Raw genomic sequence first — 18,293 nt, 5'->3', positions numbered from 1 at the left:
CTATAGAAAATTTTGTCGAAATTTTATTTCTATAGAGAGTTTTGTCAAAATTTCATTTCTATAGAAAAATTTGCCAATTTCTATAGAAAATTTTGTCAAAATTTTATTTCTATAAAATTTTTTCTCAAAATTTTATTTCTATAGAAAAGTTTGTGATGTACCTCTTAGTGGGAGAGGAATATTTTATAACATCTACCAAAATATCAAAAATTCTACCAATCTACCAAACAGTAGAAAATCAACCATGTTTGGTCGAATTCTACCAACTGTAGCAACTGTCAAATATGCATGCAATATTGAATGTATGCTAGTCTCAATAATGCCTAAGGTTGTCTCAATCTCACAATATGTCACATGACGCAAATTCATTGTTCCAATTAATAATTGAATTGATTAAAAACAATTCTGTGATTGATTTTCATATATTTTTATATATTAATACGCTACACTTATTTGTGGGGTACATATTGTGGGCTTATGAGACAGTTTTTCGGGATAAATTTGGTGTCAAAAGCAAGGTAATTTTCTGAAGATATGGCGAATCACATTAATTCTTCGATGTTGAATAAGTTTTAGTTTTTCTAAGTTTTAATTTTTCTAAAATTATTGCCATTTTTTTGGTTGCTGTGTTAGTTTGAGAGTAGCTGTTGTTTGCTTTGTTATAGCGTGGATACGTGTGTGTGTGTATTGTGTTTGGCTTTCTATGCTCAAAGTCACTCTGAGGGAGCATTGGTAGTGAGAAGAGAGTGAGTTATTAACAGGCAGTCCCGAAGGGCAAAAAGCACCATAAATATATTATAAATTCTAACATACAAATTTGGTGCTTTGTGGAAAGCAAAAAGCACCAAATTGGCATCACTGCTTTACCTTAACTGACTGGAATAAATTACGGCAAAATAAGAATAATAAAAGAGGGAGAGAGTTTTTGTTTTTACGCAAATTTTTGGTTTGGTTTGTGCATAGACATTATAATACATATATGATCCACTATTTTCTTAAAAAAAAAGTGTCAGTTCCAAAAATTAATTTTCTGACATTTCGTTTCGATTTTTTCGTAGAGAGTCAGTCCCAAATATTAATTTTCGTGCATTTTCTTTTGTGTTGTTCGTAAAGTACAATGCTGCTCAAAATTAAATTTCCTATTTTCGCGGTTTTGGTCACAATTTTTTTGTTCAAATATGAACTTTTAATATATTATTTTATTTATGAATCGTCTGGTGCATCGTAAACGTTCTAATTTTGTGTAAAATTGGCAAACTACAAAAAGGAAAACGAAAGAGATTGTAAGCGTGCTCTTATTTTTCTCGTTTATTCTTTATCTTCGGAACTGTCAAACATAGTTTGACACCCATGGCTCATCTATGTATTATAATGTCTATGGGTTTGTGTATTTGTTTGCAGCGAAAAACAAACTTTTGCATTGTGCGTAACGCGAACAAATAAGAAGGCGAAACACACACTAGTGAATTAGACTAGTTTAATGTAATAAAAAAACTTACTTGCCAAATATGAATTCCCTTGATATTCTATCGTAAAGGAAGAACGTAAAATTAAAACAAACACAATCTTATTGCACACAACATTATTTAACTGATAACTGTAACTGCAACAAAAATAAACCAAACAACTAATGATCCCGAAGACAATAACTTTACACGAAACCGAATAACGAACGAACTGAACAACACGAGCTTAAAAAGTGAACTGATACAAATCTCTTTCTCATTTCTATAAATGGAAAGGGAAAGACTTTCAGTTATAGCTTTGCTTTTTAATTTCCGAACAGGGTTGCCAATAAATTTTCAGAAAAAAATGCTTGTCAATGTAAATAATCGGTAATGTAATTAATATTAAAATAAAACACATTTTTTTTTTTTTTGGGGTAAAAAGAAAACCAAAATATTTCAAATACAAAAAGACAATTAATAAGCACAACTATGCATTTCAACAAAGAATTTTTTTTATAAAAATAACAATAAAATAAAAAAAAACATTTTTTGGTTAAAAACAAAAATATTTCACATAAAAACAGATAAGAAAAGTATAAAGTCTAACCGATTCTATGGAAAGTTTGTAATTTCATTATGTAGGATATGACTACAATATGGGTAAAACATCATTGAAATTATAGGTATTCTGGCCTTATTTCCCCACATCGAAATATTATATGGGAGTGTTATCTAAATCAGAGCCGATTTGGATAGAATTAGGAAAACGTAAATAAAGGGTGGTTAAATTGTAAGGGCCGATGTTGAATGTGAACCACACCTAAACGCCAAGTTTTTTCCGAATTATATTTGACATTTCTCTATTTCAGACTTACTCAATTTGAACCGTGGAGAGATGCACAATCCAACAACGTGTTAAAGTTCTCCAGACTTATTATGAAAATGGGCGTTAATTTTCGAAGAAAATCATCTTCTGTGATGAGGCACATTTTCACCTCAGTGGATTCGTCAATAAACAGAATTGCCGCATTTGGGCGAATGAGAATCCAAGAGTGATTGTCGAAAAACAAATGCACCCACAAAGAGTGACTGTTTGGTGCGGTTTATGGGCTGGCGGCATCATCGGGCCTTATTTTTTCCAAAATGAGGCCGGTCAGGCAGTTACTGTGAATGGTGTTCTCTATCGTGAGATGATAACGAACTTTTTATAGCCCGAATTGGAAGATATGGATGTGGACGATATGTGGTTTCAGCAGGACGGTGCCACTTGCCACACAGCTAACGAAACAATGACTCTTTTGCGCAACAAATTCAATGGCCGTGTTATCTCACGTAATGGCGATGTCAATTGGCCGCCAAGATCATGTGATTTGATACCGTTGGACTTTTTTCTTTGGGGTTATATGAAAGAAAAGGTGTACGTCGATAAGCCAGCAAAAATTCAAGAGCTAAAGGATGAGATAATTCGGCACATTAACGGCATAGAACCTCCATTATGCCTCAGCGTCATCGAAAATTTGGACCATCGGATGGAGCCCATTTGGCCCATTTGACCGATATTTTGTTCCATACATAATAAAATAAAATTACAATAATTTCCTAAATAGTTTGTGTTTTATTCAAAATCAACATTGAAATTTTAACCACCCTTTAGAATATTAGATCTATTCTCCATGGTACATATAAAGTCAATTAGAATTAAATCTTGTTGTATCTCGGAGGCAACATCTAAGTATTTTAGCCATATTTCCCCCATCGAACAAACGCATATGTATGGTGGCTATATTAAAATCTATACCGATTTTGAAAAAAATCTCTCTAAGCCAAATTGCAGAATTTGCGCGGAATATAACTTTGGCCTCCTGACGGTTGCCACAGTTGATAGAATTCTACCAAAAAATGGTAGATTTTTTACTGTTGGTAGATAGGTAGAATTCTTGATGTTTTGGTAGATTTTGCAAAAACTTCCTCTTTAACTAAGAGATATTTAAATTTTATTTGACAAAATTTTCTAAAGAAATAAAATTTTTACAAATTTTTCTATAGAAATAAAATTTTTACATAAATTTCTATAGAAATAAAATTTTTACAAAAATTTCTATAGAAATAAAATTTGTACACAATTTTCTATAGAAATAAAATTTTGGAAAATTTTCTATAGAAATAAAATTTTGACAAAAATTTCTACAGAAATAAAATTTTTAAAAAAAAATTTTCTATAGAAATAAAATGTTGATAAATTTTCCAAAAAAAAAAAAACAATTTTACCAAAAATTTCTATAGAAATAAAATTTTGACAAAACTTTCTGAAGAAATATATTTTTGCAAAGTAATATTTTTTGGGAGTTTTTGGTAAGATTTTCTCCGAATATTGGTAGATTATTTTTGTCTCAAGTTTCAACCGTGACTGTAATGCTTCGCATTGTTTTAGTACGTTTTGTCTGTTTTGTCTGTTTTGCCACATTTGTTTTTTGGGAGTCGCGCGTTTAATTCCCAAAAAAGCATGTGTTATAATTATCAAAATTATTTGGTACGCGAAAGCGTGAGCTAATATCATCATTTTCGAAACCAAACTCGGCATTTGGCGATAAATTGGCAACCCTAGCTGAGAGTCTTTCCGTTTCCATCTATATATAGTGGAGAAAGAGATCTATATCAATTTCCTCTCTTTCTCTCTCATGAGTTTTTCCTTTCAACAGCGTAACTAACAGTTGACTTTTTAAGCTTGCGTTGTTCAGTCGGTTTCGTGTAAAGTTTTCTTCTTTTTCGGTATTTATTTGTCATCCTTCGGACAGTTTTTGTGTTTATTTATCACATTTGCGAAATGTGACTATCGATTAATTAATTAATAATAATTTCAGTTGTTGCCATTATCAGTTACTATTGTGCTAAGTGAATTTGTTTTTCGTTCTCGTTCGTTTACCATTGAATAATGTCAAGCCAATTCATATTTGCTGGGAATCAACTGAGGCAAGTAAGTTTGTTGGTTTTGTTGTGTGTGTGTGTGCGTGTGTTTGCTTTAGTATACTAAAACTATATAACGTTTTTAGTATACTATAAATTATAGTTTTGCTGTACTACTACTATTTGCTATATTGTATGAATTGTTTGCTTCTTATGACTTCTTTGGAATCCGTTATGTGTGAAAAAGGTTGTATTTCGCTGAAAACAAAAAACACCCAAAAAACAGCAAATTAGTTCTCTCTCTCTCTCGCTTGTTATTCTCAATTTGCCGAAGTTTATTCAGTGATGCCAAGCACTGAATGGAAACGCCAAAAAGCACCAACTTGGTGCATTTTGTGAAAAGGCACTAAAGAGGTGGCTTTTTGGCAATCAAAAGCACTAAATTTGTTGTTAAAGGCCCAAATAGCAAATTTTCTATAGAAATAAAATTTTGACAAAATTTTCTATAGAACTACCATTTTGACCAAATTTTCTATAGAAATAAAATTTTGACAAAATTTTCTATAGAACTAAAATTTTGACAAAATTTTCTATAGAACTAAAATTTTGACAAAATTTTCTATAGAACTAAAATTTTGACAAAATTTTCTATAGAACTAAAAATGTTGAACAAATTTTCTATAGAAATAAAATTTTGATAAAATGTTCTATAGAAATCAAATTTTTAAAAAAATTTTCTATAGAAATAAAATGTTGACAAAATTTTCTATAGAAATAAAATTTTGATAAAATGTTCTATGGAAATCAAATTTTTAAAAAAATTTTCTCTAGAAATTAAAATTGAAAAAAAATCTATAGAAATAAAAATTTTTAAAAAATGTTCTACAAAAGTACAAATTTAAAAAAAAAAAATGTCTTTAGAATTAATTTTTTCTGAAATTTTCTTTGGAATTAAAAAATGTCTTTAGACATCATTTTTTTAATTATCTTTGGAAATCAATTTTTATTAAACATTTTCTATAGAACGTTTTCTATAGAAATAAAATTGTGAAAAAATTTTCTAAAGAAATAAAATTTTGAAAAAATTTTCTATAGAAATTGAAATTTTAAAAAATTTTGCTATAGAAATAAAAATTTAAAAAAATGTTCTACAAAAAGCAAATTTTTAAAAAGAATTCTATAGTAATTAAAATTTTAAAATAAATTTCTATAGAAATAAAATTTTAAAAAAATGTTCTACAAAAATAATACAATAGCTAACAATGAATATTTTCTATTATAGGATTAATAATAAAGTGCGTACTTTGAATACATTAAACTTTTGAGCCTTTGTTTTGCTTTTGCTAATTTTTCTTTATATTATTTAAAAAAAAATCCCAATATTACCTGGACTCCCACCAAAGAAGATTAAATACAATATTTTGTTTTTTTGTTTAATAATTTTTTGTTTTTATTTTATATTTGTTTTTGTTTGTTTTTACCATACAATATATTCTCTAATAAAAATTTTATTAAAATAAAACGTCAAGAAAATATATATTTAAATTTTTTTCAAAATTGAACATTTTTTTAACAAGAAAAAAAGTTTATTTTGTAAGAAAGTTAATTTTGTAAAATATAATTTTATGTAAATATAATAAAAATTAATTTGTATTTATGAAAAAAAAAAACTAACAACTTTTATAGAAAAAGTAGAGATTTTTCTTAAATATCAAAGCCAGTAGTATGTCTGCATATCCAACGATCCCTTAGTTTTTTGTCAACAGCTTCCATTTGAAAACTTTTCCTCAGGTTAACGGTTAAGAGATTTTGACGACAAAGTCGATGTAACCAAACTAAGTCGCAAAACCCCCTTGTTACCTTCCTCTTTTATGAAAAGCTAATGGAGCCTTTTTGCAAATGCTTATTACCCTCAATGCCAAGAGTGCTTCGTATTTAGATTTGACACGAAAATCCTTTCCCAGATTAGATTCAGCTATGTGTGTGTGTGTATTTGAGTGTTTAGGCTTGGGCCCAACGATCTAGGAAATTCCATTCGATTTGATAGGGTTCGATGTTTTCACGTTGTACCGAGGTCCAGAAAAATGTTCCAGCATTTGTGCGTGCAAAGTGTACAGGAACATAAAGATTCTCCTTGTCCACATACTCCAAATGCCGGCTACCATCTTCATTGATGACCACTATAGCCTCACCAGTTTCACTATGACGCAATTCATCCATAAGACGATTCTCCAAATGTTCATTGGCCATATTCTCCATGTCATTATTGAGCCAATCGAATTCACTTTCTTTCTCCTCAGAGGCAATGTAGGAACTGCGTTTTGGCTTGGCAGCTTTCGACTTGAAGATGCGACCCAAGACAGGCTTTAGAATATTTTTAAGACGCCGTGATGGTGAGACCTTGGACTTGTAGATGGTATAGCTTTGATTCTTATAATTGTTGTTGTTGTACAATACAGAATTGTTGTTGTTGTTGTATTGATGGCTTAAATTCATATTGGTGGTGTTCATGATGAAAATCCAAAAATGCTTTACTAGTTTGCTGGTTGTGTTGTTGATTGTTTGAATGCTGTTGAGCGTTTAATACTCAACCAACGATGGCTTGGACTATTTATACATTCTTGTTGTGAGAGTCCCTACTAAATTGGAGTCTCAGTCAACAGAGTGTTAAGCAACCACCAATCACAAGTGAGGAAAAGGGCAGGTGTTCGTAAAGAAAAATTCTCACGTTCAGCATCCCAGAGCTAAGCAATAAGAGAAGATGTAAGTAAATCTTTTCTTAGTCCTAAGATTGTTGATCGTTCTAATAATGCACTTGTGCATGTGTGTGTGCGCGCGAGAGTGTATTCTTTTCATAATCTCTTCCACAAAATGTGAGAGGAGTAGTTGTGAACAGCAGGTAGTTTTTGTTTTTCAAATGATGCTACACCCAAGCGTGAGAAACTTTTTGGTTTATTTTCTGAAATCAAGAAAATATTCTTAGCATTTTTCTCAGGATCATGTTTTCTAGATATCCTTAAGGGATAAAAATCATCATCATCATCATGATAATCATCCCGCAAACGACAGGTTTTGTAGTTGTTGGCAATGATGTTGCTGATGATTTATTTTGGTTTCTTGTTAATATGATCCTTCCAGAAAAGGAATTTGTAAACAAGTTCGTCCATACAAGCGTGGGAATGTGGAGTTAGAAAATTTTATTTTTAGCAAAAACTCTCATAGTTGTAGTTGAATCCCCCTTTTCCTATTATCCTGAGGTAAACACCTCAATCTGTTGTAATAATGTTGTTGGTGATGTGATGTGTCCTCGAGCACAGTGGTTTAAAGGGCAAATATTAAATTAAAACAAAAAAATTAAATAAAAAAAAAAAAAAATTCTATAGAAATTAATTTTTTAAAACATTTTCTATAGAAATAAAATTTTGACAAAATTTCTATAGAAATAAAATTTTGAAAAATTTTTTATGGAAATAAAATTTTGATAAAATTTTCAATAGAAATAAAATTTTTAAAAAATTTTCTATAGAAATTAAAATTTTTAAAACAAATTTCTATAGAAATTAAATTTTTAACAAAATTTTCTATAGACATAAAATTAAAAAACAATCTATAGAAATAAAATTTTGACAAAATTTTCTATAGAAATAATATTTTGACAAAATTTTGCTATAGACATTAAATTTTTAAAAAATTTTCTATAGAAATTAAAATTAAAAAAAAAAAATTTCTATAGAAATTAAATTTTAACAAAATTTTCTATAGACATAAAATTTAAAAAAAAATCTATAGAAATAAAATTTTCTATAGACATAAAATTTTCATAACATTTTCTATAGAAATAAAATTTTGACAAAATTTTGCTATAGAAATTAAATTAAAATTTTCTTTTATAGAAATTAAATTTTTAAAAAAATTTCGACAGAAATAACATTTTTGACAAAATTTTCTACAGAAATAAAATGTTGACACTATTTTCTGTAGAAATAAAATTTTGGCAAAATTTTCTATTGAAATAAAATTTTAACTAAATTTATATAGAAAATAAAATTTGACAAAATTTTCTATAAAAATGATTTTTTTTTCAAATTTTCTATATAAAAATATAATATTAACAAAATTTTTTGACAAAATGTTCTATACAAATAAAATTTTTAAAAAATCTTTTATAAAAATAAGATTTTGACAAAATGTTCTATAGAAAAAAAATTTGGACAAAAATTTCTATAGAAATAACATTTTTAAGAAATTTTCTATAAAAATTACATTTTTAAACATTTTTAAAAAATGTTCTATTGATATAAAATTTTTACAAAAATTTTCATAGAAATAAAATTAAAAAAAAAATTCTATAGAAATACAATTTTGACAAAATTTTCTATAGAATAAAATAAAATTTTGACAAAATTTTTAGAATAAAATAAAATTTTGTCAAAATTTTCTATAGAAACAAATTTTTGACAAAATTTTCTATAAAAATAAAATTTTGACAAAATTTTCTATAGAAATAAAATTTTTAAGAAATTTTCAATAAAAATTACATTTTAAAAAAATTTTCTATAAAAATTACATTTTTAAAAAATTTTCTATAAAAATTACATTTTTAAAAAATTTTCTTTTGAAATAACATTTTTACAAAAATTTCGATAGAAATAAAATTAAAAAATCTATAGAAATAAAATTTTGACAACATTTTCAATAGATATAAAATTTTTCTGTAGAAATTTTTAAAAAATTTTCTATAGAAATCAAATTTTGAAAAAATTGTCTATAGAAATCAAATTTCGAAAAAATTGTCTATAGAAATAAAATTTTGACAAAATTTCCCATAGAAATAAAATTTTGACAAAATTTTCTATAGAAATAAAATTAAAAAAAAATGCGTATGGAAATTAAATTTTTAAAAAATTTCTATAGAAATAAAGTTTTGGTCAAAATTTTCTGAAGAAATAAAATTTTGACAAAATTTCCGACAGAAATGACAAAATTTTCTATAGCTGAAAAAGTATCTCATAATTTCAAATATTTTGTCGTTTTTAACCACTGTCAATTATTATGGTTGCAATATTGTCATACGCTGATGATGTTGGTTGTTATCCTTGAAACCCAAAGAAAAGAAAAATCCAAATAATTATTGTTTATGTAAAATGATATGAATTTTATGCCATATGTTGTTGTTTATTCAAAAATCTTTGTTATTTTTTTTGTTGATGGTTTTATACCTTCATATAGGGTTTCTTTTCGAAAAAAGCCAAAAACACAAAAAATTGCACAGCAGTTGTTAGGCTACTTTAGAAGGTAGCAAAATTAAAAAAAAAAAATAGTTCGCCAAAAAACTAAGTGAATAAAAGAAAAAAATCAAAACAAAACAAACAATACGGACTAACAGCATTTAGCTCGTAAATGTGATATTGCAGAATTTGCTCCAGTATTGAAGGAATCCTTTTGTGGCTTGGGGAAGATATTTGTCTCGTGATTTTGTTGTGATTTTTCGATGTCTTGGGGAGATTTTTGGCACTTGCTGCATTTCATTCATCATTCTTCCTTTTTCGCTTACATAAAGAGCAGTTCGACTGACGATTCAATTAATTTGGAAAATAGTTCGGTGTTTCAAAGAGGTAATTCAAAAAACCCGCAAAGATTCAAAATATATACGTGTCCTAAATTTAAAGAAAATCATTTTAAATATAATTTTGTTGTTTTTTTTTTTTAATTTAATGTAAAGATTTTTTTTGTGTCAAAAGAAAATTTCATTTGGGTAAAAAGTAAACTCTTCTTTTAGTGTACCTACCATGGAGGCTAAAGTGACAAAAATCCTCCATCTCGTATTGACAGAAAGTCCTTGGCTGAAGTCCAGAATTAGCTAAGGTAGTGTAGTTATTGCGTGCGTCGAATTCAATTTGTAAACGAGGAGGTTTCGATATTCATAACATTTGTTTTAAGATTGTGTCTTAAGTCTTTTGATTTGTTGTACTCTAATGTTCCACTTGGGAGCATATGACTTCTTCAAATATAGTAAAAGATATTTTGTCGATGCCAAATAGTGCATCGAATTCAATTTGTAAACGAGGAAGTTTTATAGTGACTACTATTGTTTTAAGTTTGTGTCTTAAGTCTTTTTATTTGCTGTGCTCTATTGTTCCACCTGAGAACATAGCACTTCTACAAGAATATTATAAGCTATTTTTTCGAAGCCTATAATTATACTGGTGCAAAATAGTGCGTCGAATTCAATTTGTAAACGAGGAGGTTTCGATATTGACAAATTTTGTTTTAAGTTTGTGTCTTAAGTCTTTTGATTTCTTTCACTTCTATTGTTCCACTTGGGAGCATTGGATTTCTACACGAATATTATAAGCTATTTTATCGAAGCCTATAATAATACCTTGCGCCATTATATGGAACAGTGTATTCTAGGTTAGTGGATATGTTTGCAATTCCCAGAAGCAGACGCGATAGGCACAAGATTTCTGACTACTTCCGAAGTCGATTTAGCGATGTCCGTCCGTCCATATCTCCTTCTTTCCGCGAACACATTTTTGTAAACCATGTCTAGGTCGCTAGGTTTTGGTCCAATCGATTTAAAATTTCGAAGAAGTATGTGTTTTGGGTCAGAATATGGCCTAAAGAGAGACAACTCTTCTTTTAGTGTTCTTACCATGGCGGCTAAAGTGGCAAAAACCTTGGAATTTTGAACCTATGCAATTTTTTCGTTGGCTTAATATTAACGATAAATGTCGATAATATTACGAAGATTTTTCTATTAGTGTAATGTATGTGTTTTGTTTTAATTTAAGCATATATTTTTTGCGACAAAACATATTTTCGTTTAGCTAAAATATCGTTCCTCCGAAAAGAAAACTCTCCTTTTAGTGTACCTACCATGGAGGCAAAAGTGACAAAAATCCTCCATTTCGTATTGGAGTCTAGTCCATGGGAGGAAGCAAGAATTAGCCAAGGTAGTGTAGTTATTTCAAGAAAGATGCAAAATAGTGCTTCGTATTTAATTTGTGAACGTGGAGGTTTCGGTATTGATAAATTTTGTTTTAAGTTTGTGTCTTAAGTCTTTTGGTTTGTCCCCCCAATATTGTTCACCTGCGGAACCCAGGACTTCTACAAGAATTTTATAAGCTATTTTATCGAAGCCTATAATTATACTGCTTCAAGGTACAGTGGCAAAGTAGTGCTTCGAATTAAAATTGTAAAGAGAGAGGTTTCGATATTTAGAACTTTTGTTTTAAGTTTGTGTCTTAAGTCTTTTGTTCCCCTCTATTGTTCCACTTGGTAGCATAGGACTTCTTCAAGAATATTATATGCTATTTTATCGAAGCCTGTCCAATCGATTTCAAATTCGGCACATGTATGTATTTTGGATCAGAATACGAGGCTTCCCTTTAGGTTAAAGTGGCAGCCCGATTAAATTTCAGGCTCACTTAGACTATTCAGTCCATTGTGATAATATTTCGGGGATTCCCTCCAATTTCGTGAAGTGGGCGAATCAGTTTTTGTTCCGGAAACCATTAATGCTGTAGGCCAACTGATATTGCAAGATCCTCATGTGATCTATCGTGGGATTGAGGCAACCTTAGACATTAGTTCGACCAGCTTACATACAATATTGCATGGAAAATTAACCGTCAGAAAAATTTGTTCGCGTTGGATCCCTCACAATTTATCAATCGCTCAAAAAAGCCTTATGTCAATTGAATGAAAGAAATGCTCCAAAATACGATCGCGGTGTCTATAATATCGTAACAGGTGATTAACTATGTATTTACTCGTATGAGCCCAAAACTAATCATCAGTCAGCTGGGTGTATGGGTATTTCAAGATGAGCCAAATCCAATAAAGGTTGCTCGCGGACAGACGATCACTTCCAAGCAAATAAGCGCCAGTTTTTTTTTGTTGGAAAAATTGGACATGTTGCAATCGTCTGGACATATCGCAATATTGAGTGATACACAACCATTTGTTTGCCAGTTGTCTTCCAAGAACTCTGGACCAACCAACGGCCGAAGACGGATCCCTATTTACCACGGACTTACGCATACGAGCCCGAAAGTAAACAAGAGTCGACGGTATTGGTGTTTCAAGATGAGCCAAGTCCAATAAATGTTGCTCGAGCATGAAGAGCTTCCCAGAAAATGATCACCTGGACATGTTGCAATCGTACCACTAGAACAACGCAGAATAGTCACTTCTGAGTTTTACACAATCACTTGTTTGCCACTTGTCTTTGAAAAAATCAGGACCAACCATACGCCAAAGACAGATCACTCTTCACCACGGAAATGCGAGCTGTCACTATCGGCTCAAGCAACGGGGGTTTTGTACATTTAAACATCAATTTAATGGGTCGTATAGTCCTGACTTGACATCGAACGACTTCGAATGAGAGGTCAACACCTGACGACACGGTTCAATGCGATCAGAATGCGTGTTTTGGAGATACCTCAATCAGATTGGCAAAAATGCTTCAACAATTGCTTCAAACGTATGCAAAAGTAGATCTCAATCGGGAATATTTTGAAAAACAATAAAAGTATCTACGATGATTAAAGTTTTATTATTATTCTCTAATATCGTAACAGGTGATTAACAATGTATTTACTCGTATGAGCCCAAAACTAAACATCAGTCAGCTGGGTGTATGGGTGTTTCAAGATGAGCCAAATCCAATAGAGGTTGCTCGCGGACAGACGATCGCTTCCAAGCAAATGAGCGCCAGGTTTTTTTTTGGGAAAATTGGACATGTTCCAATCGTCTGGACATATCGCAATATTGAGTGATACACAACCATTTGTTTGCCAATTTTCTTCCAAGAACTCTGGACCAACCAATGGCCGAAGACGGATCCCTATTTACCACGGATTTACGCATACGAGCCCGAAAGTAAACAAGAGTCGACGGTATTGGTGTTTCAAGATGAGCCAAGTCCAATAAACGTTGCTCGAGCATGAAGAGCTTCCCAGAAAATGATCACCTGGACATGTTGCAATCGTACCACTAGAACAACGCTTTGCCACTTGTCTTTGAAAAAATCAGGACCAACCATACGCCAAAGACAGATCACTCTTCACCACGGAAATGCGAGCTGTCACTATCGCCTCAAGCAACGGGGGTTTTGAACATTTAAACATCAATTTTATGGGTCGTATAGTCCTGACTTGACATCGAATGAGAGATCAACACCTGACGACACAGTTCAATGCGATCAGAATCAACAATTGCTTCAAACGTTATAGATCTCAATCGGGAATATTTTGAAAAACAATAAAAGTATCTACGATGATTAAAGTTTTATTATTGTTCTCTCATCCCGAAATATAAAAGTCGATTTTCGTATATTCTGGGTGGTGGAGAAATTTTGATACGATCTAGCGATTTCCGTCCGTCTGGCTGTGAAACTTCCGAGTGAAATAAACTATCAGCATCCTATTGATGTGGGCCCAAGTACGCGCTATTGATGTAGGTCGCACCGTGCCACCGTGGTGCAATGGTTAGCATGCCCACCTTGCATACACAAGGTCGTGGATTCGATTCCTGCTTCGACCGAACACCAAAAAGTTTTTCAGCGGTTGATTATCCCTCCTCAGTAATGCTGGTGACATTTCTGAGGGTTTCAAAACTTCTCTAAGTGGTTTCACTGCAATGTGGAACGCCGTTCGGACTCGGCTATAAGAAGGAGGTCCCTTTGTCATTGAGCTTAACATGGAATCGGGCAGCACTCGTTGATAAGAGAGAAGTTCACCAATGTGGTATCACAATGGACTGAACAGTCTAAGTGAGCCTGATACATCGGGCTGCCACCTAACCTAACCTAGGTCGCATTGTAAATGGTCCATATCAGACCACTTTTAGGTAAAGCTCCCACATTTGACGCCTGGAGCATCCTGGAAGAGGAAATTGCATATATTTAGAAGACAATGTTAAGAAATTTTACAATACCTTCACTCGACAAAAAAGTTTGCTTGGATCCAAAGATTTTGACCTTCCTTTAATGATTTTTATATTGTTTCCGAGCCAAAGAATCGGCTCCTTTAAAACAAAATCAGTTTTTAGGATTTTATATGTGGTTAAATCTACACTCAATCACATTCAAATTAGGATATAATTTTCATTTTCATTCGTGTCCTAAATTTAAAGAAAGATTTTTTAAAGCAAATATTATGAATTTTCTTTCAATTAAATTTTTTTTGCTTAAAAAAAATTGTATTTAATTCATAGTATGTGAATAATTTTTTCATATAAGATTATATGATTTAACGTTAATTTCTTTAGAAATACAAATTTTCAAATTTTGATCGCTATAGTCGAATTTTGTTTTATGGGCTCCATAGTGGAGATTTAACTGGGCAAACTCGGTTACATTGAAGGGTATATGTATGAGTGTGTTTCCTCTAACCTTGTCCTGATAAGTAATTTTGTTTTAAAGGCCCCGAAAAATACGTTACAGTTTCTTTTGTCTTTAACTTTTTTGTAAAAGGGATCGATGGGTTCTAACAAATAGAAATGAAATGAAATTCTACGAAACAATTTCATGTGAAACCATAACTAATTAAATATACCTTTGTCTTTTATTTTGGTAGTGTATAGAGGAGGGTCATGGAAATCTCTATTCTTTTGAGATTCTTGTAATCATGGTCACTATACTACTTGTTACTACCACTTTTTTCTAAAAGACCAAAAAAAAAAAACAAAAACCCTTGGAACGAATAAGGCCATTGTTTTAAAATGAAAAATTAAGAAAAAACAAACAACAACAAAAAAAAAACCTTGATCAACACTTGTTCTCTTATCTTAGGGAGATTTTTAGCGTACCAACCAAACAACCAACCCAACTAAAGGAATTAAATGGACCTTCAAATGCACACGTGTTCAATTCGAGAAAATAACGAAGATTTTTAGGGAACTTTGTTGTTGTCTTCGTATTGGGTAAAAATGGTCATGTCAATAATAAAAATCTCTGTTTGACGTCTATGGTTGTGAAAGGTTTTTCAAAAAGATTTGTTACCGTCATGCATCTCGAAATTTCCTTACATCAACCCCTACGGGTAAAAGTAACGAACATTTTCTGTACGTGCTTCGCTGTTGGATAATGCTGATGCTGTTGCTGCTGCTGCGGCTCCTGCACATATAGATCCCTAATGCACTTGTCGAAGATTTGTGAAAAGTCACAGCATGACAATAATAGACCTTCACAAGTTGTTGTGATTTTGAATTTTTGTCCCCCTTATTTGTTTTTCTCTATCCCTCGTTTTTGTTATTCTAAAATGATGAAAGTGTCATTTTAGGATTTTTCTTTTATTTTTGGTTCTATTTGAAACGTGAGTTTTTATGATGTTTATCTATTTGGAAAATTTTCGTTATGTTTATCTTAGAATTTTATCCTATAGAAGAAACGCAAAGACAAAAAAATACTGTCTCCACGCAATACGTGTCAATATTATTTTTATTTTCTGACACTTGTTTGTCTATGTGAGAAATAATAGTGGTTTCTCCATATCTTTCATTTTGGTTTACAAACACGGTTACCGCTTGAACCCAACATAATCTACCAAAATTTAGAGAAAATGTTATCAAAAAACTACCAAATAAAAAAAAAAAATATTTGCAAAATTTTATTTCTATACAAAATTTTGTCCATATTTTATTTCTATGGAAAATTTTTCAAAATTTTATTTCTATAGGATTTTTTTTTTCAAAATTTTATTTCTATAGAAATTTTTGTAAAAAAATTATTTTTAAACAAATTTTTGTCAACATTTTATTTCTATAAAAAATTTTGCTGGTTAAGCTACACTTGTAGTTTAGTCAATGCATGGCTTTAAGCTGAGATCAAAACAACAATAAAAATTTTATTTCTATAAAAAATTTTATCAAAATTTTATTTCTATAGAAAATTTAGCTAAAATTTTATTTCTATAGAAAATTTTGTCAACATTTTATTTCTAACGAAAATTTTTCTTGATTTCCTCAGGAATTTTTCTCAAAGTTTAATTTTTTTTAGAAAATTTTGTCAAAATTTTGTTAAAGTTTTATTTCTAAACAAATTTTTGTCCAATTTTTTTTTCTATAGAAAATTTTGTCAAAATTTTATTTCTATAAAAAAATTTCTCAAAATTTTATTTATATAGAAAATTTTGTCAAAATTTTATTTGTATAGAAAATTTTGTCAAATTTTATTTGTATAGAAAATTTTGTCAAAATTTAATTTTTTTCCAAATTTTATTTGTATAGAAAATTTTGTCAAAATTTTATCTCTATAGAAAATATTTTCAAAATTTTATTTCTATAGAAAATTTTGTCAAAATTTTATTTCTATAGAAATTTTGTCAACATTTTATTTCTAAACAAATTATTGTCAAAATTTTATTTCTATAGGAATTTTTGTCAAAATTTTATTTCTAAACAAATTTTTGTCAACATTTTTTTCTATAGAAAATTTTGTCAAAATTTTATTTCTATAGAAATTTTTATCAAAATTGTATTTCTATGGATAATATTTTCAAAATTTTATTTTTATAGAAAATTTTGTCAAAATTTTGTTAAAATTTTATTTCTAAACAAATTTTTGTCCAAATTTTATTTCTATAGAAAATTTTGTCAACATTTTATTTCTATAGAAAATTTTTCAAAATGTTATTTCTATAAAAAAGCTTATTTCTATAGAAAATTTTGTCAAAACTTTAATTCTAAAGAGCTTTTTGTCGATATTTGATACCTAAGAACATTTTGTCAATATTTATACCCTGCGCCACACTGTGGAACAGGGTATTATAAGTTGTAACACTCAGAAGGAGACGAAATAGACACATGGTGTCTTTGGCAATAATGCTCAGGGTGGGTCCCTGAGTCGATATAACCATGTCCGTCTGTCCGTCTGTCCGTCCATCCGTCCGTCCGTCGGTCTGTGAACACATTTTAGTGATCAAAGTCTAGGTCGCAATTTAAGTCCAATCGCCTTCAAATTTGGCACATGTTCCTAATTTGGGTCAGAATAGAACCCTATTGATTTTGGAAGAAATCGGTTCAGATTTAGATATAGCTCCCATATGTATCTTTCGCCCGATATGCACTAATATGGACCCAGCAGCCAGAGTTTTATACCGATTTGCTTGAAATTTTGTCGTATAGTCAATTGTGCAAAATTTGATTGAAATCGGTTCAGATTTAGATATAGCTCCCATATATATATTTCGCCCGATATGGACTTATATGGCCCCAGAAGCCATATTTTTGGCCGAATTTGGTTGAAATTTTGCACTAGGAGTACAATTAGTATTATATTTAAGTGTGCAAAATTTGATTGAAATCGGTTCAGATTTAGATATAGCTCCCATATATATCTTTAGCCCGATATGGACTAATATGGTCCTAAAAGCCAGAGTTTTGGCCCAATTTGGTTGAAATTTTGCACAGGGAGTAGATTTAGCATTGTAGCTATGCGTGCCAAATTTGGTAGAAATCGATTCAGATTTAGATATAGCTCCCATATATATCTTTCGCCCGATATGCACTTATATGGATTTTTTTTTTCTATAGAAATTTTTTTTTCTATAGAAAATTTTGTCAAAATTTTATTTCTATAAAAAAATTTCTCAAAATTTTATTTATATAGAAAATTTTGTCAAAATTTTATTTGTATAGAAAATTTTGTCAAATTTTATTTGTATAGAAAATTTTGTCAAATTTTATTTGTATAGAACAATTTTTTCCAAATTTTATTTGTATAGAAAATTTTGTCAAAATTTTATTTCTATAGAAAATATTTTCAAAATTTTATTTCTATAGAAAATTTTGTCAAAATTTTATTTCTATAGAAATTTTGTCAACATTTTATTTCTAAACAAATTATTGTCAAAATTTTATTTCTATAGGAATTTTTGTCAAAATTTTTTTCTATAGAAAATATTGTCAAAATTTTATTTCTATAGAAATTTT

General features: G+C 29.9%; 1 protein-coding gene across 1 annotated transcript; it reads right to left on the bottom strand.

Annotated features, from left to right (window-relative positions):
- Positions 1-5,880: 5,880 nt before the first annotated feature.
- Positions 5,881-7,013, bottom strand: Ocho (ocho). Its single transcript, XM_075305756.1, has one exon. It carries the CDS (start codon positions 6,861-6,863, stop codon positions 6,354-6,356), a length of 510 nt encoding a protein of 169 aa, XP_075161871.1. The 5' UTR covers positions 6,864-7,013; the 3' UTR covers positions 5,881-6,353.
- Between the last annotated feature and the right edge of the window lie 11,280 nt (positions 7,014-18,293).

This window comes from Haematobia irritans, chromosome 4 (assembly GCF_050003625.1).
Source record: "Haematobia irritans isolate KBUSLIRL chromosome 4, ASM5000362v1, whole genome shotgun sequence".
In the NCBI taxonomy this organism is placed as follows: Eukaryota; Metazoa; Arthropoda; class Insecta; order Diptera; family Muscidae; genus Haematobia; species Haematobia irritans.
The sequence above is the reverse complement of the archived record's forward strand: the minus strand, read 5'-3'. Positions and strand labels throughout refer to the sequence as shown.